The sequence below is a fragment of the Miniopterus natalensis genome, chromosome 2 (genome assembly GCF_054644295.1).
Source record: "Miniopterus natalensis isolate mMinNat1 chromosome 2, mMinNat1.hap1, whole genome shotgun sequence".
NCBI classification, from domain to species: domain Eukaryota; kingdom Metazoa; phylum Chordata; class Mammalia; order Chiroptera; family Miniopteridae; genus Miniopterus; species Miniopterus natalensis.
In genome coordinates this window covers 163,559,999-163,586,155 of record NC_142082.1, presented here as the reverse complement: position 1 = coordinate 163,586,155, position 26,157 = coordinate 163,559,999, and the positions used below count along the sequence as shown (strand labels likewise).

At 42.0% G+C, this 26,157-nt stretch overlaps 1 protein-coding gene across 1 annotated transcript in view; it reads right to left on the bottom strand.

Moving 5' to 3' along the window:
• GRIN2B (glutamate ionotropic receptor NMDA type subunit 2B) overlaps positions 1-26,157 on the bottom strand; it is a 394,378-nt gene that overhangs the window by 164,933 nt on the left and 203,288 nt on the right. Inside the window, exon 4 of the mRNA XM_087814778.1 lies at positions 8,919-9,517. Coding sequence (XP_087670904.1) covers positions 8,919-9,517 — 599 coding nt within the window. The remainder of the gene's footprint in view (positions 1-8,918; positions 9,518-26,157) is intronic.

Below are 26,157 nucleotides of genomic sequence, written 5' to 3'. Positions count from 1 at the left end.
AGAAGACATTAGGGATTCTTGAAAGTATATAGAACCACTTGACTACTGCATCTACCTCCCTTGCCCAAACAATACATGTGATGCGGTTATTTAGCAACTATCCTTAAAGTTATCAAGACTTTAAAAGTGGAATCAGATTGGAAGGAAATACCTTGTTGATATTCACCAAAGCTAATTCCAGACGAGCCATTTTAAAGGCTTCCTCCCAACTTTTATCCCACACTCAACTTTTCTTATGCCATCAAATTTAATATGGAAAAGTGCCTTATCCAGTTCTTTCAATAATGCTTTACTCCGGCTGACAGATGCAAATGTGCATACATAAAGATGTGCTGTATGGACATATAATACATGCACATGTAAGTATGTGTATGTGCAAGAATCCCACGTGTGGTCATTTATGAACACAGAAAGCTAAAGGAAGGGAAGCTTTAAATGAAAGCTGGTGAGAAGAAAAGATGGGCAGCAAAAGATCAATGAACATAACACCCTATAGGGAAAGAGATGGCAAAGAAGAAAGAGAAAGGTGGGGGGCGGTGTGAATCAGTAATGAATGAGGGAAAGGAAAAGCCTGAGCGGCGGCGAGGGAGGCAGTAGGCAGCCCCCGGCCGGCTGCTGCTGCTGGAAGCTGGACAAGAGCGAACAGATTTCAGCAGTGGGGAGCTCTAATCTGTCAGCAGCAGTTCCTTCATGTGTGACCAGCCAGCCCAGCTTGGGGACCAGTGCCAGTCTGGGCGCACTAACCCCACCAGGGCTCCCGGAAGAGAATGCGCCACTGATCACAGCCTGAAAGTCAAGGGCAGGTTCCTCTGCCCAGCTCCTGCTCACCCTCTCACCAGCTTCTACGTGTGCGTCTGTCTGCAGTGCTGGTTCAGATCCCTTAGCAACCACTTCTGAAAACCAGGCAGGCTGAACACCCTGCTTCTTCTAAATCCTTATCAGCCACATCAGGTCCCGGAGATTTCTCCCAGCAGATGACCACCTATGCGCCCCTGACACATCCATGGAGAGGAAACAAAGAGACAGGCTCAAACCATTATTTATTTCAAATATGTGAGGTCCTATATATAGATGCAAAAGCCAGAACACCATCTCTGGTCTCAAGAAGCTCCTGTCAGTTAAGCTGACCTTGGTCGGCTGCGGTCTAGCCCTCGCTCAGGCTTCCGGCCCATGTCAGTAACCACACATGACAGCACTCTAGCTTTCTGGCAACTCGCCCCCATTCTTACCCCCACCCAGCCAGCCTTTATCTTCTGGTGGGGAGAGCGAGCAGATGGAGAAATGATCCCACTCAATTCCTAAATAACACCACCTTCAATTCCCATTAACTGAAACTGCACCCTTGCCTGGGTAAGAACCAAGGGAGCAAGAATCATGGGGACATTGCCAGGCCAGGGCAAAGGTTAACCGGAAAGCCCTGGCTGCCTGCCAGTCCTTCTGAGGACACAGTCAAGCAGCTAAGAGGCAGCATGCTCTGTGAAGAGCACTGCTCCTGCCATAAGGACACCTGGGTTCTGTGCCCGTCCAGCCTCTAATAGATGAGTGACCACTCTGAGATTTTGTTTTCACATTTATAAAATCCATTCATCACTCTATCGTCTGTTCTGTGAGAATCCATGTACTGAAAGGGATGGATAATATGAGCAGCAAGGACTCTTCCAACTCTAATGCTCTGATATTAAGGGAAGCTGGGATTTCTTCAAAGCTTGGCTAATGCGCACACAGTAAGGAGCTGACATCCAGGTCCCCCAGGCGGATCCAGGCATCATCACACAGCCTAAGCTGGGGGGGCTCTGGGCCTCAGGTTTCCTAGAAACATATAAAATGGGGATAATGATTCCTATCTTCACTTATGCTTTTATCTGACAGATATTTATCAAGATTACACAATCTATCAGTCACTGTGCTGGGAACACAGAGGTTAAAAGAAGTCCTGTTCTCAGAGCTTGAATTCAACCAAGAGGAGTGAGACAGCAAAATACGTAAAAATAAAATATATGCAGTACGTCAGATAAGAGCTACAGAAAAAATAAAGCAGGAGATGGGATACGGAATGCTTGGGAGGGTGGGAAGTGCAAATTACCCTTTTAAACAGGTAATCAGGAAATCCTGAGGACATTTGCATGGATTAAGATTTTCGCAAGGATCAAATTAGATCACTCACAATGCTGGTGTGCAGTTGACACTCAGAAAGGCAACCAATCCCGGAGTTAATAACTTCCTCACACTGACAACGGGGTGGCTTCTGAGCGCATACCTCATGACCCTCTTCTTAACCCTTACCGTCGCCACCAACCCATGTCCTTTGTGACCTGTCTGCTTTGTCCACTGAGCGTCATTGATCTACTCTGATCTTGCCTCTGTCCTCGAGACCATCCTATTCCTACAGTGTACCACCTGTGTCTTCTCTCCCAGCACTAAATGCATCTCCCTCCACCCAAAAAATTGTCTTCTGTCATCCTTTTCCCATTCACTTCCCCCCTTTGTCTCCTGCCCTCTCCTCCAAATTGTAAATAGTTTTTTGAAGGAAGAAGAAGCAGATGTAAAAGAGTGGGGGGGAGTGGAAGAGAAGGGACACAGGGCAAAGAAAGGGAAAAGAAGCGCCGAATATGCACGGCTAAGTTTTAAATTCGACAATTCGGCCACAGGATTAAATAGCAATTAGGGAAAGAACCATGTAGGGCTCTCAGTGTTAAGTTAAACACTGAGAACACTCTTCACAGGTTCGAATGTAAGGGAAAGAAGCAAAGATCACTTACAGAAGTGACCATCTATATATCTGATATGAAAAAGTGAAAGGCTGGAAGAAAACAAGAGTTTGAAGATCCTCACACTCCGTCATTCTTCCATGAACAGCTAAAGCTTGCTTTGCCTGAATTACAATGAGCATTGAACATGTCTTTTAGGATAGTTATTAGATTCTCTAGTTATTTCCTCAATTTATATCTCCTTCTGTAGAGCAGATGAAGTCTCTCTCTGTATACACAGGTGTTTCTTCACATTTCATATGAAAACGTAGCTTTCCTTAGATCCCAGTGGACTTCTTTAGTCAGATGAAGGGCCACTATGCCTGATGTTCCACTTATAATTATGCACTTACAGAGCCTTTGACTGAGTCACACATGTAAATTGTATTTAGTTCACCTACAGTACATATTTGTCTTACCATAAATCTGTCTATGCTGGTCACTCCATGAACATTTAATAACCACCAGAGATGGGTACTAACCAAGCAGCTTTGCCCATAGTGTCTAAAAATTTATGGACTCAATTCTTCATTTGTTTCTTAACTTCTTAGCATTTTCCAGGCCAAGAGAGTCAAGAGGGCATCCCACGGGTGCAGTCCAGCTAATACAAACGTTCCAAGGAGGGGAGTCTGCTCAAGGTTAAAGGAAGATCTGTTCATTGCAGCTCTTTTAATAAGAACCTAGAAAGCACCTTTCTTCACATCAGTTATCGCCATCTCTCAAAAGCTAGGCCAGGAAGAGGATTCTGGCCTTTTGAGATGGCAACTTTAATGAAGAAGGAAGAACTAGGATGGGTGGGTGCAAAACATATGTTGAGTAGGAAAACTGAGGACACTGGGGAAAAATAATTAGGCAAGATTCATAAGAGGTATGCTATGTTGAAATCCAGCCATTTCAAAGAGCATCTGCTTTTTCTACAAGTTTAAAAGTATGAAAAGTAGTAACACTATATCCTCAGGACAGAAGAGAGCCTAGAGGTGAGTGGCAGGTGTGCCATCACCCGAGTGACAGAAACAGACCAACTGAGTATTAGAGAGCACGTTGAAAAGGAAAATAACCATTAACTACCCCCACCCCACGAGGTGATAAAGGAAAAATACAGACGTGTGTCTACTAATAGCTAACAATTCTGCTCTAGCTCCAGGAGATAAGGAAGGGTTTAGACAACTGGCCTACTCTCAACACTTTCAGATCATCTGGCACCAAAAGGTTTTCAGACTTTTCTCAGGGACTAAGAAGGTCCTTACTTGGAAAATGCATGGCATTAGAAATTCTCTAACTCTTTCAATCAAATAAAGTTCCCAGTTGGAATAAAACTCTCTCAGCCTGCCTTAGGCTATGGTATAGGGCAGTGATTTTCAACCAGTGTGCCGCAAGAATTTTTAAAACACACAATACCTGACTATTTAGTCAGGGGCACTGACCTCTTTTCTCTTAGACTGTCAAATAAAAAAATGACAACAGCCAAACACAACAGTAGCCGTCTGGTGTGAAAGATCAAAATTATACCATTTTTTTTTTTTTCAAATTGACAAAAATATGTACTTCTTGGTGTGCCACAGAATTTTAGTAATTAGTTTAAGTGTGCCATGAGATGAAAAAGGTGAAATCACTGGTATAGGACACTGTAGTACATTTACTAATAAAGCATAAATGAAAGTCACAGAGTTCCAACAGAAAATTAATTATTAGTGTTCAAAATAGGGTTGTCATATTTAGCAAAGAATACAGGAACTTTGTTAAATTCGAATTTCAGATAAACAACAAATTATCTTTTAGTATCAGCATGTCCCAGACAATATTTGTGACAGATGCTTAAAAAAAATGATCCGTTGTTTATCTGAAATTCAAATTCAACTGGTTTCTGTATTTGTCTTACTACTCAGGTAAAAAGATTTGTCCAGCAGCCTAAAGCCTATTTGCAGATAGTCAGAGAGTCTATAGCTGAAGGAGCTTCAAGGAGCTAAGAAGAAGTCAGTAAGGAATTTGGATTGGCACATGATAAAGTTTATTTACTAGGGAACTAAAATAGTTCATTTTAAGGATCCACTCTGAGAATGTTTGTCATTTAAAAAATTTCTTCCTTCAGTAACAAGTGAATCCCTTCAAATATGCATCTCTTTTTGGCATTCAAGGATATCACAGAACCTCTTGTCCCTGTTCCCTAAGTCTAGACTTAAGAGTTTGCCTCACATGAAAAGAAAGCCATAGTCTGGTCAGGAATAAAGGAGGGTTTCACCTCCCCTTATAATGCTTCTGGGCAGGACAGGGCCTGGTAATGCTGCTGGGTGTCCAGAAGATAAGAGGACAACCCTTTCCTAACTCTGTATTCCTGGTGTCTTCCTAGGGCTGGGTCACTCCCAGAGGGGCCTTCCTCCCACTGCTGTGGCAGAGATGAGCAGCAGGCCAACAGAGGGCCATCCTCACAAAACAACCAACCATTTGCAACAATTTTATTTTGCAAAGATTTCCTGCTGCTGCTAAATGGTGTGCTGCTTGGTTTCTTATTTAAAAGAGTGACCCTAGTGAGACTGGAGCTCCGAAGGGAGGAAGAGTGTGCTTTCAGACCAGGATAAGTAGAAGGAAGGACTGAGGGCTTAATTGAATCCCACTGATGATTTTGAGCGTTGTGCCCGGTGATAACAGCTCAGACTTTGAGGAGGGTGCCTTCTTGTCCCCATTAGTCAACCCCAATCCTTTCTGGATCCTGATAGAAAAATATATTAATATATTTCCAAGAGAGGCTAGGGATTGGATTCAAGGATCATGAGAAGCTGCATTTGGGAGGAGAGGAAGGAAAAGACAATGAAGATGAGCGAGGGATGCAGGGATATGGACAGGGAAACGGCCAAGAGAAGATGTCCCACAGAGTTAGACACAGAATTCTAGAGAAATCATGGGACTGGGGCAGAAGAGAAAGTTCACAGAGGAAATGTCTTAGTGGAAAAGTATGTTGGTAAGTCTGAAGACACTTTTTACACTGTATCCTTGGGAGATCGAGTGAAGGTGGACTTTTTCTCTCAGCTCCACACTGGTCCTGGAGGGATTTGTGAATAGTGTGCAATCCCTGTTCCTTTTAAGACTGCTATACTTAGAAGATGGAAGTGGGCATCTGTGGCTATCTTGACAATAACCCCTAAGGAAGGAGTACAGAGAACCTAGGAAGGCTACCTTCCAGAGTGGCCATAAGAGATGGTAACCAAGGTTCAAACCAACTGTGGTTTTAAAGATACAGTGGTTAGAGGCCAGGCTTGAGAAAAAACATTTACATCTAATGTAAAGTAAGCCAGATGGGAAATAATAATACCTGCAGATCCCTGTTTTCCCAGAGGAAGTTTTAAGATAAAAGCAGGTACTCCTGGACCATATTTATGGACTTTAAAGTAACACCCACTTAATTTCCTTGTGTTGTTCAGCAAAGGCTTTAGTTTCAATATTCCTCCATAGTTAACCTTTTTTTGAAAATGAACTAACACTTGGTAAAATAATCTAAATCAGATTTAAATTTAACACCAAAACCAGGGGGAGAAAACATGAATGTACAGAACAGAATGAATAGTGGGTTATTAAAGGAACTCTCTATTATCTTGCAAAGGGGAGCAGAATGAGAAAGCTCCTGGAGGGAAGTATGCACTGGACAGCTCAGCATCTTGGAGGATGTCGCTCCAAGGGTCTTCCCTGAGACAAACACTGTGCTAGGATTGGGGGGCATAGAAATGAGTAAGACAGAAAGGTCACTGCTTTCTCAGAATTACTGGGGAGAGAGATAATAAAGCATGTAATTATAACAGTCTGAAGAGTGGCTTTATTGTTAAAGCACAAGATGCATTAAAGGCTTATTACAGGGTGATATTAGTCCAGGGTTTGGGAAAGCCTTCCCAGTGGAAGCGATGCCAAGAATGAAACCTGAATGAAGGGCTTGAGACAGGTAAAGGAGCATCTGCATTTGTGTACTGGCGGGAAGGGATTACGCAGCGCACACTGGCTGCAGGTGAGGGCGGACATGGTGTTCTCAAAGAGCTAAAGTAAGTTCAGTATTGCGGGAATGCGGCGTTTAAGGCAGAGAGTAGCATGCGGCAGTTTTGGAGAGACAGGCGGGCCCATGCTGTGGAAGACTTGGCGAACCATATTAAGGAGATGGGACTTTGTTACAGGGGCAATAAAGACCTATTGAAAGGCAGTGAGTAGGAGACTGATGGCATCACATTTTCATTTTAGATCACTCTGGCTGCAATGTAAATTGAAAAGAAGCAGAACTGAGAGCCAGGAGATATTGAAGAGGCCCTGCAGCAATGCAGGTGAGAAGAGGTGGACTGGGATATGGCACAGAGATGCAAATAAGTGGGAGTACTCCAGGGGCAACCCCACAGAAAAATGCTTGACTGGCTATTAGGTGTCAGGGATACAGAATCAGGGGCATTGGAAATTTTTATTATGGGAAACTGGGTAATAGGATGTAGCCTTTATAGGTGGTGCAGATTTGGCTAGAATAGGTGGGAGGAGAAAACCATCAGCTTTGGATATGGTGCGTTCTAAAGAAACATATCTAGTAACAGTTAGAGATACTGACCTGGGGCTCAAGTGAGAGATTGCAGCCAGATATATCAATTTGGGGGTAGTTTACAGACATTAACTGTATCCTTGGTAACGGATATGAAAAGAAGAGGGCCTAGGACAGAGCCCTGAGAAGCACTAATATCCAAAGATGTGTAAAGGAAGTAAAAGAGTGTGCCAAGGAGCCTGAGACAGAATTACCAGAGGGAGGAAGAAAACCAAGCCAGTCAATACCAAGCAAGCAGTGATAACGAGGGATGGCAGAAAGAGCCAAGTTCAAGGTGGGAGAAGATGTGGACTGGAGCACAGATACAGCTACATTAATACTAGTTTTAGTTTCAACTCTGAATTTAGAAGCCTAACTGAGAGGCAACAGTCCAACTCCTTTCCAGAAGTTAAACAAGGATAAGTAGGAACACATTCAGCCTCCACTAAATGTATGTCGACCTCCCCACAGTACACTTTCTCAGATCTTATTTCTTAAGCTGAATGGTGGGGACCTGAGCACGTACTGAGTTTTTCTGAATACCTTGCTATATGTCTAATATAGTTGTTAAATTTAAAACGGATGCCCAAAACATTGTTGAGGAAAAGAAAGTCAGGTTATTGAAAAGCATATATACATTTCCATTAACGTAAAATTATAGATTTGTATCCACATAGGTTTCCATGCACAGGGAGCTGTCTAGAAAGATGCTCACTAATTCTTTCAACAATGATTATTTCTCATTAGTCAGATTTAAGGTCATTTTTATTTTCTTCTTTGTGCTCTTCTATATTGTTCCGATTTTTACAACATGCATATGTAGCAGTTTTATACAAATAACTAAAATATAAATGCACCCTATAGAATTTCCTGCCCCACACGGTCACATGATTACCCCTTTGAGGATACTCTGCAATTATGGCTGGGCTATGAGGTGAGGTCAGAGAAGCAGAATTCCACCCTTATCTTCTTACTGAATAAACAAGACTGAGAGCAGCCATAAAAGCTGCCTCTACAGCAGCATCCTCACTCTTAAAGGCAGAGAGAGGAGAGGCAAAAGAGAGAAAAACCAAGGGAAGCATCCTGTTCATGTGCCTACCCACCCATATAACCTACTCTCCACTTCCTCCCGGCACTGCAAAGGGAGATCAGTGGGCTGGTCCCCCCTCCTTTCTGTGCCTGTGGTGTCTTTCCGAGTGATCACGTACATGATGACCAGAGAGGGTTCGACTCCCCATGAGCCTCCCACCTGCAGTGTGACTTTGGACAATTTATACCTATAAGCCTTACTCCGTTGTACTGTAAAATGGAAACAAATTTTAAAACCTGTTTACTAGAGTTGTTGCTTTGAGGATTAAATGAGGTAAAAACTGCAATATGCTTAGAGTAACTCCCAGCGCATATTAAGTGCTCAATAAGTGGGAGCTGTTTTGTATTTCTCAGAACGAGCGCACAGCCACAGCACGCTTCAGACCCGAAACACTCACACTGTCACGAACAACGGCCATCCCAGTGGCCAGCCTTCAGCCTGTGGCCTCCTGAACTGCTCTTCCCACTCTTTCCACGTGCCCAGCCCAGCCCTGGAAGCTGAACCCCGCCCCCGCCGACAGCGTGCCCGCTGCCACACTCACCTATTCAGCATGTTGGACTGGTAGATCCGCTTCTCGTGGGTGTTGTAGCAGCTGCTCTTGGGCTCCGGGATGAAGCTGTGCTCAGACAGCATGTCGGAAGCAGCGGTGGTGATTATGGCAATTCCATCCCTCACTCTGGCAGGGAGGCCATAGTCCCATTCATCATAGGACACTGAGATGAGCCCCGTGGGGAACTCCGAGGGCACCGTGTCCGTATCCCCTGCCACCAGACTAGGCACAATCCACGTGTAGCCGCAGCCGGTCAGCCCTACTGAGTTAGCGACTTCGAAGATGTAGGTGGCCTCTTCCTTAGTACAGTAAAGAAGAATGATGGGACTTTGAAGTTTCTTGAGCTGGTTCTGAATCTTAGAATCTCCATCATCCAGGGACATGTCCAGCAAGAGGACTTCCTCCAACTCCCAGCCCACAAAGCTATTCTCAATGGTGCTGCGAATCTTGTTCACAAAGTCCTGGTAGCCAGGGAAGTAGGTGGTGACGATAGAAAAGATGTACCAGTCATACTCTTCCATGATGTTGAGCATTACGGAGGCTTGCTGTTCAATCGATGGGCCAAACTGGAAGAACATGGAAGACTCATCCTAGAATAGTAAGAATGTAAAGAGAGAGAGAAAGAGAAATCAAACCAAAGATGGCAAGGGAAATTTTGAACCAATTGAATAGAAATGTTTGTGTCCATTATTTACCTTTTCACATAATGCCTTTCTAATTGAATATGTTTCAGCTGCAAACACTTGTAATACCTTTCTTCCCAAAGCTATCTCCTAGAGCCAGAGAAATTCTACATAGGTCTACACACACTCCTTGTCTGAAATCTCTGGGGCTACTGCCAGAGCCCAAGACAGCTTCCTAAGAATCTAATACGCTAATATTTCTATAGTAAAACATATGGAGAGTTTCATAAAGTGGGGTAAAGACTCTAAATGGCCTCATGCCAGTTCAGGTCAGGTTTTACTCTCCAAGAAATCATGCAAACACACGCGCACGCGCAGGCACACACACTTTCCATTTCTCAAGCCCTTCGGACTCTTAGTTGTGGATGCATATTACTCAGTCGGAGTGAACAATCCGAAATGCCATCAAGCTACAGGCAAACCTACCTATAAAGGGGGTGTAGGCACACTGGCCCAGCAGGTGGGCGGGATTCGGTATGCATATTAGGGTATGTACAGTACAAGATTTCATCGGTATATTTTCTATAAAGGTATATCTATTAAATTAAAGCACAATTAGTTTTATCTCTGTCTTCTACTCTGACAATGAGGTATGCAAGTTAGAGTAAGGCTCAAACAATATCTAAGCCACAAGTTAGAATAACTTGTATTCAAGCCCAGATGTGACTAAGCTTTATTTTAGAGCAACTTACAGAAGAGCATTCTTTCTCTTGCATGCATGATGCCCCAGGTCTTGGTCTGACCTCTGCATCACACACATAAGCCTCTGTCAGTTCTGAGCATCTTCTGCTTCTGCCCTCTTTTGAGGAAGGAGCCATTTTTAATTTCTCCCACCTGAAGTTGTGTTTCTCTTGCTGTTCTGAGATGCCACACCCTGCATTTTATCTCCACCTTCCAGCTAGAAGAATCCGAAAGCACAACATGAAGACCCTTGTCCATCTCTCAAGGTCCATTCTCCCCTGACATCATGCAGGGTGGTGGCATCCCTTTTCTTGGTCAGTGTGCTTATCTTCTATCTGATGGTTCATCTCCACTTTATAACAGTCAGGGCTAACAAAACCGTCTTTGTCAAAGTGGCAGTTCCTTTTTAATCTCCCAGACTAGAGCTTCAAAATACAGTGACAATCGACCAGGCTTTTAAACAGATTATACAGTTATTTCTTAGATCAGGAGCATATTGTGGTACAGGGGAGAGATTGCTGAGAGTCCTGGAGGCACCCACTATTGAAAAAAATGCAGCTGGTGTCCAAAGACACTGGTTCAGCAATGAAAGCTGCCAGCCCCTCTGCTCTGCCAGAGCTCCTGTTGCTTTGTGTGGCTTGGACTTTTCACAATTCCCACAGGCTATCCAGAAGGAAACAGTAGATGCTTAGTCATTGGGGATGAGTCTTTCTGAAAAGGGTAAAATGATTTTATCATGGCTTCCTCCCCTGGCTTAAACATGCAAAGAGGAGCCCCGCAGGACTATGCAACTCAGAAATGTAAAGAGGGTGGGGCACCAAGAATGGCTGGGCGGGGGAGTGGGAATAATTTGGAATAAAATAACGATTTCATGTGTGCCTATTGCAAACTGCAGCCAACCCCCTCTCCCGATTTTCTCCCGCTGCAATACAGGTTTTGCTTTTCCAGTGAAGTGGACCTTGTCCTTAGGTTATAGGCTGTAGTGGGGATCCAAAACAACAGTGTTTAATTATTCCAAGACTTGTCAGGGACTTACAGAGATCCACAACCACAGGACAGGAAGGCAAGTGACAGAACAACCCTCCCAGAATGACTATCACTTAAATAAATAGCCATTTGTTTTTCTTGTTGTACATCCAGCTCAAGGGATTTTGGGTGATTCTCTGAGACATATTTTCAGTTGAGTTTTCACAGTAGATATATAACAAAGTGACAAAGGCTTCCAAAAAATCCTTAAAATGTACAGGCTCAGGATGAAAGGGACCCCACTTGTAAAAAGTTTACCCATTCTATGATAAATGAACATGTCTTATCACAAGGACTTTCTTGAACACCCACATAGTTCCATCTACAGTGAAAACACAGCTGGTTCAAATACTTATGGAGAGGTAGCCGTGAGAGTAAACCCATGGAGGTCCATTGTAAATGAGCCTGTGCTAATGATATTGAATTTAAAAGAAAACCAATCTATTATATAAGCAACCTGACCCTCTCCTCTCTTAGTCTTCTGTTAAAACTCTCTCACAATTATAAATGAACTCCTAAGAAACTGCCAGCGACTATGTGAAGAAAGCCAATGCGTGGGGAAAGTAAGAAAAGAGAAAAAATAACACAGCTCCATCTCACCCCTATCATGTCCTCATCTTACTTCTAATTCCATCATCCCTAAATCACCCCTTTCCTGGCTCCTCCGCTCCCATCAATGTCCAGTTCCACCACTTTATCTTGACAATCTTCACTAAATAAGAGTGCCTTATTATCACAATTTTATCTGTGGCATCAAGAGGAGGTTAATGAAGCCAAACGGAAATTAAGAGACAGAGTTATAGCCCGGGCAAATGTTTCCTGGTATAATGAGTGGTCCCATGTTATTAATTTAGTTGACACACCAATCTGGTGTATGGTAATCGGGAATGGGACAGCTCTTTTTCAACAAAGCTTTGGGCTAACTATAACTTGCAAGCAGTGACAGGCTTTGCAAATTATGGCCATAGCCACAAATCAAAGAGTGATCTTCATGTGTGTGTGGTGTGGAAAGAACTGGTGGCCACACATCCATCCTTGCAGTCACCCAGCATGCATTATGATCACCACGAGAAGTGTCATCTTCTAGGATGAAGGACAGGGACATTGTTCAGCATGCAGCTTACTATATGTTTCCCCACTTACATTTTATCTCCCAATATCATTACAAAACGGTGATGTGCAGGAGTCCTTGGAGCAGTCTCCTTCTCCTAATAAAGAGTCCCAGTCACATTTTTTGCATGAATGTACTTCTTCAACTTGCCTTGAGAGCACCTTTAAAGCATTCCTATAGAAAGGGCCACCATGACTGAGATGAGCAATTGGCACAGGAAAGGCTCAATTGTACATTAGACCTCATCAGTCTACAATCATTATTTCTAACCCCCATCACATAGGTGTTCATGGTGTTTGGCTGCTAATAAGAAACAAAAAAACAGGTACTTTTTCATTGTATTACCTGTTCTCAGAAAATAACTGTCAAAAGAGTTAGCAGTGCATGATATTCTTCTTTTGCTTCACCCAGAGCCCCTACAGACCCACTTCAGAAATAAAGGATTCACTACTCCAGCTGCTGAGAGCACCCTGGCAATAGGTTTCAGCCGTCAGTGACTTTGGGGATTGTGTAAGCAAAAGAGAACCATCTTGCCCAAAGTCATGCCCTCTGGCTGGAGTAAACTGGCCCAATGACTGGTTGTCATGGAATTAAAGACCTGGTCTTTGCTCTAACTCTGGACAGCTCTGAAGGATCAGTCTATCTTCAGAACTCCCAACAGGGTTGGCTGGAATTTCCATTAAAACCACTTCCTACCTCTACTTCTCCCCTCTGCCCACTCCTGCTCAGTCTTCCCTTCCCTTTCACAGCACTGATCTCAAGAGCACTCCCCAACAAACCACCTGTACACCAACCTCATTCTCAGAGTCTGCTTCCCAGGCAACCCAACCTGAGACTATTCACTTCCCTCTTTATCAATATGGGAAGAGAAGACTTAAAAGAGAGCATAATATCTATTTTCAAATACAGAAATGACCTATGTGGTAAAAATGTAAGGCTTTGACCATTAGCACCAGAGGGGGAAACTGGGAATAATGAGTAGAAATATTAGAAGGCACTATTTGTCTCAATATAAGAAGTGGATTTGCAACAACTATAGCTATTTAAAATGGAATTGGCCTTATAACGTAGCGAGGTCTCTGTAGCTATAAGCATGCAAACAGAGCAAGCTGGATTATCATCTGGAAAAGGGATTCTCCCCAGCACTGTCTGGAAAACATCATGCTCATCTTTAAGATCTAGTTCAGATGGCAGCTTTTTATGCATACTGGTTTTTCTAACTTTCCCAAGTCAAGTTTTCTTTCCCCTGTGCTTTCACAGTATTTTGTATGTGCATCTATCATAACACTTATCACACAGGAAGCATATATGCCTGCTTCCTCCCACTAAAAATATATGTTCCTCAAGAGAAGGAATTATGCCTTATTCACTTCTGGATCCTTAGGTGGCATATGAAAAAAAAAAAAAAAAAGGTGTATTTGTTGTATTAATATTATAGAAAGATTCCTTTGTTAGGTGGGAGATTAACTGAAATGACCTTGTCAGGCTCATCTGGTTCCAAAGTTCTATGCTGATGGTACATAACTACTTCATAAAAACACAGAAGGCCTGAATAGTTATATATTAACTGCATTTGTATAAAATGTGAGGGATTCTCCTTGGAGCCAGCCAGAGAGCAGAAAATGCTCCTGGCCACTCCTCTACTCTTCTCTGCAGCAAAGCCCTTAAAAGCATCATCTGTACTCACTTCCTCCAGTTCCTCTTCTCCCATTCTCTCTTACACTAACTCCCACCAGACTTTCGACCCCACTACTCCACTAATACTCCTCTTGTGAAAGGCAAGGTGACCCTGATATTGCCAACTCCAGCATCCATCTGCAGTCACCCTTACCTACAAGCATTTGACATGGCTGATCCATCACTGGCTTCCTTCCCTTGGCTTCCAGGGTTCCAAATTTCTTGACTCTCCTCCTACCTTACTGGCTGCTGTTCCTCTGTCTCCTTTGCTGGTTTCTCCTCTTTCTTCCGTGCTCTTGAAGCCAGAGTGCCCCAGGGTCAATCCCTGGTCCTCATGTCGTCTCTATCAACATTCACCTCCTCAGAGATCCCACTCAGTCTCCTGATTTAAATTCTATTTATAAGTCAACCACTTTCACGCTTCTTTCTCCATAACTTCAGACTTTTATATCAAACTGCCTATTCTACATGTCCACTCAGATATCTTTAGAAAGATCTCCAACATTTCCAAACAGCTCAGCCTTTCCCATTGCAGTTAAAGGCAACTCTATCCTTCTAGTTCCGACTCCTCTCTTTCTCTGGAACCCTCTATCCAGTCAGTAAACCTTGACTGCTGATCTTCAGAGTGTATCTAGAATACCACCTTTCTTCACCAGCTCTGATGAGCCACCACCATCCCTCACCCAGTCCCTACAAGAGCCTCCGAACCGCCCTCCCTGCCTCAGCCCCAGCCCCCTACAGTCTATGCTCAACAAAGAAGCAAGATGATCCTTTTAAAACTTAAACCATAAGGCGTTATTCTCTACCTTAATGGCTGCCCAATTCACTAAAAAGAAAAGCCAACACCCTTGATTTGGACTCCCATTGCCCCCCAGAGCGCACATTTTCCCAGTCTCCTACACTCTGCTCCATGCAGCTGACCTCTCTTGAACATCCTCACTTTCCTGCTCCAGGTTTTTATTCTAGCAAGTTCCTCCCCCTGAAGCACTCTTCCTCCAGCTACTCAGGTATCCTCAGGGGTTACCCAAGCACCTGTTTCAAGTCTATGCTAAAACTCCACCTTCTCAACGAAGTCCAATCCTGACCCTGCAGTGGAATAGTAATACGTGCCTGATCCCCCTTAACCTGCTCCACTTTTTCTTGTGGCCATAGTAGTTATCACCACCTAACAGACCACCTGAGTACTTATTTCATATATTTAGTATGAACATCTTCCCAACTAGAGCTTAATCCCCAGAGGGCAGGGATCATCATTTGTTTGTTCATTACTCTATTTCAGCACCCAGGATGGGGCCTGGCTCATGGTGGGCTCTCAGTAGATATTTGTTGAATTAAATAATGTGGTAATTGATGTTGCAACCAGATAATCCTCAAATCTGATTTATCTTTGTTGGCTACTCAATTGAGATTATATTTTTCTGGTATCATAAAGCTTTTCACATTATTCAAATGTTAGTACTTTGTAACACCATAGGAATTATGATCCTGCTAGGACATCAATGTAGTTTTAGGTTAAATAAATCTGGTTCTCCTTCCAGTCTCTCCTCTTAGTACCTGAGTAAAGAAAATCCTTCTGTTTTCCTTCTAACTTCAGTTAAAGGAGGATCTGTGTGTCTGACTCAAGGCTAGAACTGCTAGGCTTTTGCTGAGAACTTTCTCCACTGCCACCAGGAGGCAAGTGTGGAAATGATGAGGTGAGCTATCCTAAGGGAAGTCCTGGGGATTTCTTTTTTAACTCTCCCACACTGAGCACAGAGTAGAAGCAGAATATGGGAGACAAAATCTCTTTCCTCTCCCAAAACAAGGAAAGGATTTTCCCTACCCACTTAATTCCAAGAGACTCCCTTTGTGGTGACTATAAATTCTGATTCCACACTATCATTTTTTCAGGTGACTGAGGCTGGTGTGAGCTATGGAGGCTGGTTTTGAATCATGTCTGAGTTTTGCAAGATAGAGAAAACGCCTGATATTCTCCAGCCTCATCATTAATCAGAAATATCACGACTGAAACGCTCAGTGGAAGCTTAATGGTGAAGAATCATGATCTTTCCTGCCTGTTAAATGCCAGACCCATTTAAAAAAAAAAAACAACAAAAAAAACCTTTGAATACAAAGGAGAACACATTGAGTTTTCAAAAGCCTATGCACAGAAATTCAAGCAGATTAGGCTAGTTTAAGAGCCATTCTGGATGACTAAACAACTCCCGGCAGAAGCCAGCATTCTTTTCATATTTGTTCTTTTGGAAGATAATTTTGCTTTCTCCTTGAATTTTGCCCCATTTTCCTTGCTGACTGAGTCTCCCTTTTGGATGTGCTTCAATCACCAACTTTCAGCCACAGCTGAGAAAAACTAAAGGTATTCACTTTGAGAATGCCTACAAGGCTCTTGCTATTCTGGGACTCAGTGACAATTTTACAGCAAGAAGAAAGCTTGTAAGCAACAGAGAGGGCAATGAGAGGGGAAGACTAGAAAGGCAGATCCCCTCTCCGTAGGATACCCAAATGAATTGCAGAATTAAAGTCCAGGAACAAAGGGCCTAGAAAATACCAAGAGAACTTCTGGAAGGTGCTTGTGCTCCTCTGTAAGGTACTGGGACTGCCAAAACCCTAACAAGGCTATTTCATCTCATCTTAAATTAAATGGCCTGCTCCATTATGCATATCAAAACAACTCTCAGACGGATTGACTTGTATTTTCATTAAGAGGTTCTTTTCTATAAAACAGCAAGCTGTCAAGTTCAGCAACAATCAAGTTCTGTGACTGAATAAATATACTTATAAATAAACACAAGGGAAGAAGGCAGAACAGAGAGAGCTGAATAAAATGAAATGAGTAGAGAAAAATAATGTAAAAATGAAACTAATGGTATTAATTAGGCAGTAGGGTTGTCAATATCGGATCAAATTTATTTAGACAAGTTTACAAAGTCAAGTGTGTTCAACACTAATATACATCTGGGCATTTATAAGATAAAAAAAGCCATCATAAAACTAAGCCATATTATTTAGGGAAAACAAAACATTTTTTACTATGTGTGAACTACCAAATCCAAAACTGTTTATGCCATCAGAATCTTCCCATTGAACTGAAGCCGAGAGGGTAGTGTTTACAGAAGAACTGTGATAATTATTAAAGAACAGGGTTAAGTACAAGCCCGTGTTGGTACTTGATGTACTAGCCACATTTTTCAAAGTAGAGATGTTCATATTTGTCTCAAATAAATTAACATTCCCTTCTCTTCATACGTATCTGATCAGAACATCACGTTCATATACCAATGGGAATAGAGAAGTGGGGAGGTGCCAGGAGAGGGAGAGCGTAGAAAAGGCATTTTATATTTGATCAAGCTACGAGTGCTAGCACCTCATTTGTTGCTAAAAATAACAAAGCACTGTTTCTAGATACTGATTAATAGACATAGGTCTCTGGAAAACAAAGATCTCTTTGTCCTTCCATCCCTGCTCCATACAGACAGACGAAGCATCACCGAACTTACAGTTTGGATCAATCGTGCTCATTTGGCCTGGGTTAACAAGCCATTGTTTTCAATGGCAAAAAGAAGTTTTTTGAGAAAGCTTTTCTCACCAAACATCCAGGGGTCGGTTTTCCTAAGTCCCTGAATTGGAAAACTGATTACCACTTCCTCACAGAGAGCGAAGTATGGCTGTTGACAATCAATGAGTCTTTGAATGTATTCACATCTCCCAAACCAATTTTGGTCCTCTGGCTAAAAGAGGCAATGCATTTTGAAGGGCTCCAGAAATGAAAATAAAATTGCATTCAGGCAGATTAAAAAATATGTATATATATCTTCAACAGTTTGTTAGCACCTGCCTGTCTTGGCCTCATTTGACTGTAGAACTTAAAACTGGCATGCCCTCCAATCTTTAAACAGGGACTGGCTAGGACTCACCAACAACATGTAAAGCTGTGTGGGCTACTCTAAGCCCAGTATTTGATGTACTTGCTGCCAGCCTGGCTGGTGCAAACATGCTCACCCAGAACCCTTCCTTCCTAACAGCCTCGCCATGTGCCCAATCCAAAGGACTAAGTTTATTCCTCATGTCCTGAGTTTCATTCCATCTCTACTGGATGGAGAGCCCTACTCAGAACTTCTATTTTGCACAGTCCCTGACAAACTGCTAATACCCTGATGCTGGACCCTGCTCCCTGTAACTGCAGACGCCAACTGAGATCTGACACCCCTTTCCTGCCCTTAACTGTGAGATGATTAGCACATTATTAGTATCAACAGGTTTATGTTGTTTTGTCCACTATTATATTAAACCCCTGCATACTCCACCAATCTGAATCACACCCAGTGGGTTGTTTGGTTAAAATTGGCTTCTCGAAGCTTGCTGGGCCCCGCCCTGTGGCAGGCAGCCTCGTGGCAAGGTTCAGTCCAGTCCTCCCAGCCTTCTGACCCTCCCCAGACTCACTGTTCAGATACAGGTATGTCTGGCCTCAATAAAATGAAAACAGTGTCCAGTATTTGATTGGTTGCATCTAAGTTTGTTTAAGATTTTCTTTGTTCATTTTATGCTGAAAATCACTGCGCTTTTCCAGAATTATTAAACTCTTATTTTTGCTGTGCCTCATTTATGACTGCTGTTTATTAGCACTAAAAATGAATCTTCAAGAGTTCAGAGCTCCCACAGCTTACCCTTTGATTTCTTTCCCTGATGCCCTGGGGTCATGGGTATGTGAAGCCTCATTGAAAGTAGAACACAATCTACTAGAACTGATACCCAGCTCCTAGCCTGATACAGGCAGAATCACACTAAAACTATTTTTCTTATCATATAATTTTGACTGTATTCCTAGAAAACAGCATATTCCTTTCTTTATCCACACACAGAAGGAATAGTTGGTTTAGAAGGCACAGGATACGGGGGATCAAGCTTCTCACACAGTCACAGCACTCTCTCTGGCCCAGCCTGTCCCCTCTGACTTAGCAACACCAACCCTGCCAACACTCCCGGGAAGCACCTTGTCACTGCTGTCACCAGCACTGCAGCCCAGGTTCAGGCTTCTTCTTTCTTTGTCTCCCTTCCTCACAGTCCTAGTTTCACAGATAAAGACCCCACTGGAGTGGCCTGACTGGCCTATACTCTTAGCCCAACCAGTGTTTCCATTCTCCCTTCTGGGGCCTTGGGGAACTGAACTGCTGTCAATATCTCAACCTGAGTCTGGAAGATGGACAAGCAGGGATGAGCAGCAGCCATCACTCAAGGGAGGCATCGATAGTTGGCAGGATCTTTCCTGCAAATAAGAACTTGACAAGGGATGGCCCATTTATTCATTTCTATTTTGAAGTTTGTTTATGTATTTGTTTTTAAACCACACTCAGTGGGCTCCCACATTTCTACAGTTCACAGAATTTCACTTCAATACTTTGCTCTGACGGAAGCACGCAAGCAGAAAAAAGAGCCCTTTAAAGAAAATGCCAATTGGCATTTCAAACACAAAGCAGCTCAGAGCTTATCCTTTCACCCATCCTCATCAGGCTCTCTGGAGGACAGAGCTATGTTACAACCAGATGTAGCATTTATTAATCTCTAATCTGGATCCCTTACAGCGGGGCCCCTGCCTACAGATGAATCATCGCAGACAAGTATGAGTCTTAGACACAGTCTCATTATCTTTAGAACTGGTAGTAAAAACTCACCTGAAGCGATCAGACTCACACTGGCTGGCTGTGAATCCTGATCTATGCTAACGGAACAGAATGGAGGTAACCTTCTGGCTCAGCAATGACATATTGATGTTAATCGGTTACTGCTGAAAAGTGCCCATACATTGATCTTTCATAAGCACAGTTTAAACTCTTAGATAATGGCAGCTCAAGAGCTCAAAGAATTGACATTAATCAGAGTGTCTTGAGACAACACTAGCCCAGCTCATAATAGGACCATGATTAAACCAGTTTGGGAGAATGTGAGGTGGAACTAGATTATTTCCAAGTCCTCAAAGAAAATTCCACAGTTTTTCTCAGTTACATAGGCCAATGAGTCCAACAATCCTGACTTTCAGAAACCCTTCCCTATGTGTATCTTGATCCCATTATGCTGCAGATTAAGCCCTTTGGCCCTCAAAATATTTATGGAACTAAACCAAACTGATGTCAAGATGGATGATGGTTGTCATAATCTTGTGTGAAACAACCCCCCTTTATTTCTCATTTAGTATGGTTCGTATCACAATAGTGAGTTGCTTATAGTATACTAGGTTCTATACATGCATTGTCAGTTGATTCTCATATCCCTATGAAATAAACCCTATTACTCTCTCCATTTCACCAATAGAGAAAGTGGGCCTTAGAGAAGTTAAGTAACTCACCTAGGGTCACTGCTGGTTTGAGAATCTAGCTCCGTCTGACCTCAGAGTGCAAGCACTCAACCAGTGTGCCACACATCCTCGAGCTTCCTTTGGTCACTGCCATAGCTCTCATCTGAACCAACTCCAACTCCAGTTTTAATTGTGAACCACAGGATGATCACAGTCATCTAGTAAAAGTCGAAGCCCTGCCTAGTAGTACAGTTTATTTTCATGAGTTCCTTAAGCTTCACTCCTATGCACCAGTCCACTAGCACACTGGCACTGCTCACCAGTGATGGACTTGGTACATGTTGCTACCCTACAGTATTCTTCTATTGGACATCATACCTCTAGTCCTTTATAATCTTATTGATTCTTTGCTAATCAATCAAATATTTATTAAATGCCTATCAGGTGCTATAGAAGATAGAGATGAAGTATAAGTCATCATCCTCATCCTTAGGGTGAGCTAACTGGAAAATAAGACCAAATTATGCAAAATAATTTATGACTATTTTAAGTTAAATGATAGCATGAGGTTTAGGATATGTGTCATAGAAATGATGCAAATGAAGGGCAGTATGGCTGGGCAACTATAGTTTTAAAGCTTCTTTCTACTTATCTCTTTCTTTGCTAGTTCTCCCACCAGTTCCATTCAGTGAGCAAATGAAGCAACCATGCATTTCAATCCAAATACCAGACTGTGGATAGAAATATAAGTGATACAGGTCTTGAACTCAGCCTTATATGTGTCCTCAGGTGGACAATGAGCCTCTGATGCCCACTATCTCAGGCATTTCACAGTCTAAATGAAATTATATATAAATATTTCTCCTTGATCTACCCAGCCTTTCATTTTCATCTCAAAGGATTAGATTAGTAGGACAGGACTGTCCTTTATGAAGTCAGACTACCCAGTTAAAAAACCCTTCTCTTCAAGTGATTGCAAATTGATTTTGTTAAGATTTCTTTTCTGTGTTCCTTCAGAAAAAGCTAAGGGAATGATCATTCCTAGTCTTTCCCTTCTCTCAATGTATTTGATTTCTTTACACCAGCCTTTTTCCTCTGGCCCTCCAACAGTTTTCAATAACTGGTTAGGAGATCAATCATTTTTGTGCTCCTTGTATAGAGATGACCTGGGATTGCGATGTAAATCCAAGCAACTCACAAAAGTTGCTTGATGCCAAATTTTCTTCAGTTCAATTTATTAGTCTTCGTGCTCCATTTATTTAAAAATACATAGACGACTACCTATATGCTATCAGTTCTCAAAACTGCCTCCATGTCTTTTAAAGAAGCATAATGTTCTCTCTCTCTCTTATTTTCTTACTGATAAATCAAAGGTATATTTTAAGATCTGCTTTTATTCTTGGCCCCATGAAATTAAATGACTATATAGTAGCAATGAACTCCCTGAGTATTAACACAATTTCTCACCTTTTGCCAAAAAAAGAGTCTGAACCAGAGGTGATTCCAGGTATAAATGGGGCGGGACACAATGTCCATGTCTGTATGTTGATGCCTATGTTGGTTACATATATAACAACTTATTAGCAAGTTACTAGAAATAAGCAGTTTAGTTTGCAAGTTATGTTCACACACACACAAAAAGAAGAATGTCTTGGCTTATAAGGATATATCTTCTTGTATTCATAATTCTGAGTTCCACATGGTGCAAAGATTATCCAAATTATCTAGACAAAGTCACAAAAGACCTCCTACCAAGGAACTCCATCAAATAAGTCACTTTGTTACAGTAAATTCTTAATTTTCACATCTTTGGTGATGAAGGGTAAGTTCCTCTCTCCTTAATTCTCTCAACTTCTTAATTCTTTTCTGCTGTAAGGAAGAATCACTCCCAGGTGTGCCTCTCATTTCCGTCACATAAAGGCCAAGATTCTCCTGTTTTGGCCACAGTAAGTCTTCAGATGCCAAATTGGCTTCATTTATTACATATGTTCTAGAAGAGCATTTCCATATTGCTCGGGGAATGACTTCTAAAGGTAGAATCAGTTAAGCTTCCTTCTTTGATATGTCAACTGCTCATATCTATTGTGCCCAATTTTTTTTTTTAGATTAACCTCCCCTGCCCACAGGCTCAGCCCCTCTTTGCACAGCACAGGTACTGTTAACCACAAGTAGGTACCTGAACAGAGCAGCCCGTCCTTAAACTGGCCAGTGCCTGAGCTCTGGGCTGATTAGAAAAAAGAGCTCAGTTCACCAAATCTCTCTCAGGAACCTGAACCCAAAACAATGAAAGAATGGGCAGGTCTTTCATCTAGAATGTGAAATTGACTGGGTGCCATGACAAACCAATGTCATGAGCACTCTGACACAATGATAAAACAGAAGCTATGGGATGCAGAGGAAGTCCAAAGTAGAAATCTTCAGATGCACAGGGAAAGTGGAAGGACTTTAAAATACAGACCAAGATATCCTAGAGAGAGACCAGCCCTGGGGGGGGAGGGGGGCTTAGTCCCTCCTCAGAGCTTTCCAGCTCTCTCCATACACATCCTCTTAATAACTTGCCTGGTATTTTGTTTCTGTTTTGTGGTTTGTTTATTTGTTTGCTTGTTTGCTCCTACCAATTAAAAGAGCCTAATAAAAATTAAAAGGCTACCATGAGTTACTGTTTTCTTGCTTTATAGCATCATCCTTGGAATTTACAGCTTCCTGTTTTCATGAGGGAAAGTCTTAGATGACTTGCACCTTGGGTCTCAGCCAGGCTGAGCCCCTGGCCTGAGACTACTGAAGCAAAAGGTGGCTGCACAGAGTTCCTTTCAGTAATACAAAGTCATTCACACAAGACCCTCTCCACCGAGGCCCTTCTCTTATTCCCATTCAGTTTTCATCCACCAAATGACTGCAACATTCATTCAAGCGTGGCCTTCTGTCAAGCAGTCCTGAAGATGGATGGCGAGCTGGCTGCATTGATACCCAGGACTTTGGACACACCTTCCCAAGCTCTCAGGCACATCCCTGAAAGGGCAAGATTACACACTGGCAGTAGGCCTCCTTCTGTCCTTTCATCTAGCCAGAACTCCTATTTATTCAGCACTTAACACCCGGCTAACGCACAGAACTGGGCACAGCAAGTAGGTACAATTTACTTGGTGATAAAGGCAAATCATTTACTTGATGATTTACAGATTACCTGAAGAAAAAGCCTGTTTGCTTTAGCAAGCTGTGTAACATATGCTAAAAAATCACATCCCTTTTACAGGCAAATGTGCCCCGAAATAAAAAATAATAATGATAAAGCTGGTGGATGATGTCAGGTACCTCCGACTGTACGCGGACTGCACGTGTACAGTGAGAAATGGGGAGCAGAGCCACGTAACTCACAGTAATGAGACGGCGGCTTCCATGTGCTCGAGGCCCCGGAGCCCACGCCAGCCTCTGGCAGGCCCTGAGGAAGTTGTTCTGCAGCGTGAGGCCATCCTCCAACAGTTCAGCAAGTGAGTTGTTTATTTTCTCTAAACTCCTGTTTTGTTTGAATTTCTGCTCATCTAAATGTGGCTCCTGCCTTCTAAAAATTTTAACTATTTCTCATTTTCCACAGAAATAAAATTTCTCCCGTCTTGTTCTGCTGTTTCAAGTGCTTTATCAATATGCCCTGAAAGAAGCCAAATTCATCCCAGTCCTCAGCTTTTCCAAGTTGCACATAAAGCTGATCTGCACTCAGTTCAAATTGCTTCCCATAGTCTTAAGAATTTAGGATGGAGAAGCTGGCTCCAACCGGCAAAGTAAGAGTTCTGTTTCCTCCGAATTGCCGAGCATTTCACTGACCTATCTGGCCTCCAGAAGAACTTAATGTGCCTGAATATAAAAAGGTAAAATATTAAGTTCACTCTCTGTAAAACGGTGGCTGAGTAGTTGTCAAAAGGTTAGTTTCTAGAATATTTAATGTATTTCACTGTAATTTGGTATGTGGGAGGAGGTTACATAAAATTATTTGTTAGTATTAAGATTAAAGGTCAAATAAAAATTAAGTTAGCTCTTGAGATTAGCATCTCAACACAAACCAAACACTCCCCCCATTTTAACCACACACAGAGGTAGATCTGTTATTGATTCCCGAGAATAATGGTCTAAAGAAATTCTGTGATGGTTTCTGTCTAATAAGAATGAGGGGCACCAACCTCTAGACAATTCTGCTAACTTTTACTCACTGAGATTCATCCTCAGGTGCCTCAACTTTCTTTGTGATTTTTGATAACTTGTTTCCTGTAGCTACTTCATAATGGCCTCCAAGTGAAAATCTAAAATTTAGATTTTCCTCTTTATAAACTTAAAGGGTTTCAAAAGAAAGATTTACAAGATAGCACAGCAGTAAGTACAAAAAAAAAAAGGGAGAAGAAGCATACTCTGTCTACAAAGAAGAACTGGATTTGGAATCAAATTCTAATTCAAATCTGAACACTTCGAGGTTTGATTTTTAGACAAATTATTTAACTTATCGAAGCCTTATTTTTCTCTAGAAAGCAAAAGTGCTTATTCTTCATTTCTATAGTTGTAAAGAGGATCAGAAGAGAAAATAATATGAAAATGCCCAATCCAGTGCCCGGTACACAGTAAATCTCAGATTCACTAAGTGTGAATCTGCTTATCACATATTATGGCCAAAAATATTAGCAAGGAAACATCATATCTCATACATATTTACAAACTGGAAAGTTGACAAATTCATCATCATTTTTATGGTCCTCACTGTATAAGAATCAGATTTATTTGATCAAACATAGCTTTCAAGTTTGACTGGACCTTCAATACAACCCAGAACAGTATGGGAGCATGGGGCTCTCAAGTTGTCTCCTTCTGAGTATGTGAGAACATTCTATTTTCTCAGGTCTTGACATGGGTCCCACTAATTTTTCTCTGACAAAATGTCATTCACTCAACTGAATGGTTGTTACAGTTTCAAGACCAAGAAACATAGTCTTGCCTCTTTCTCCTTTCTTACTGTCCAGTCATCTGTCTGAAGAACATTCACCAACTCAGCATTACATCAATATCTCAGTATTGATGATACTGCTTTTTCTGTTTCATAAAAGTCATCTTCTTCAGCTACTGTTCCCAGCTACCATCCAGTCTCAGAAGCTAGAGCTTCCACTGGGTCTGTTTGGCAAGTGCCATTTTGATGGCTCTTTACCATCAAGCTACCTTACTTTAGCAGATACAATTCCTCTTCATTATGTTAAGGAAAACTAATCTTTTCTTTCCATGTAACAATTATATATTTCATCTAGGCTAGCCCCAATCTGAGTTTCCCAAATTTAGGAATATCATTAGTTTTTGGCTCTTTTGCACTTAATGGTTTGCTCTGGGCATTAAAAAAGACTAAAACTACCTACTTCTCATTCTAATTTATGGCCCCTGCTCAGGCCACTAGCCCCACCCACTTCTCTTAGTTCTATTTGATGACTCATCAGCCATTGTGTACCCACTGAAGTATCCATCTAATGTCAGCTAATCAAAATCCTAGGATATGAAATTCTCTAGGTACACATGCAGAATATGCAAAATAATTCTTACTGAGAAAGAAGCAGTATTTAAATCATGTCTGCACAGAGTAAATACCTAAACTAAGAGCAAAAAGTGGTAAGGCAGAAATAATAAACTAAAATTCTAAATATCTGAATCACTTAACACACAGTACATTTCTATCACAGGTAACAAAGCAGCCTTGAAACAGAATTTTTTTCCATTTACAAATAAAATATCTTCATAGAT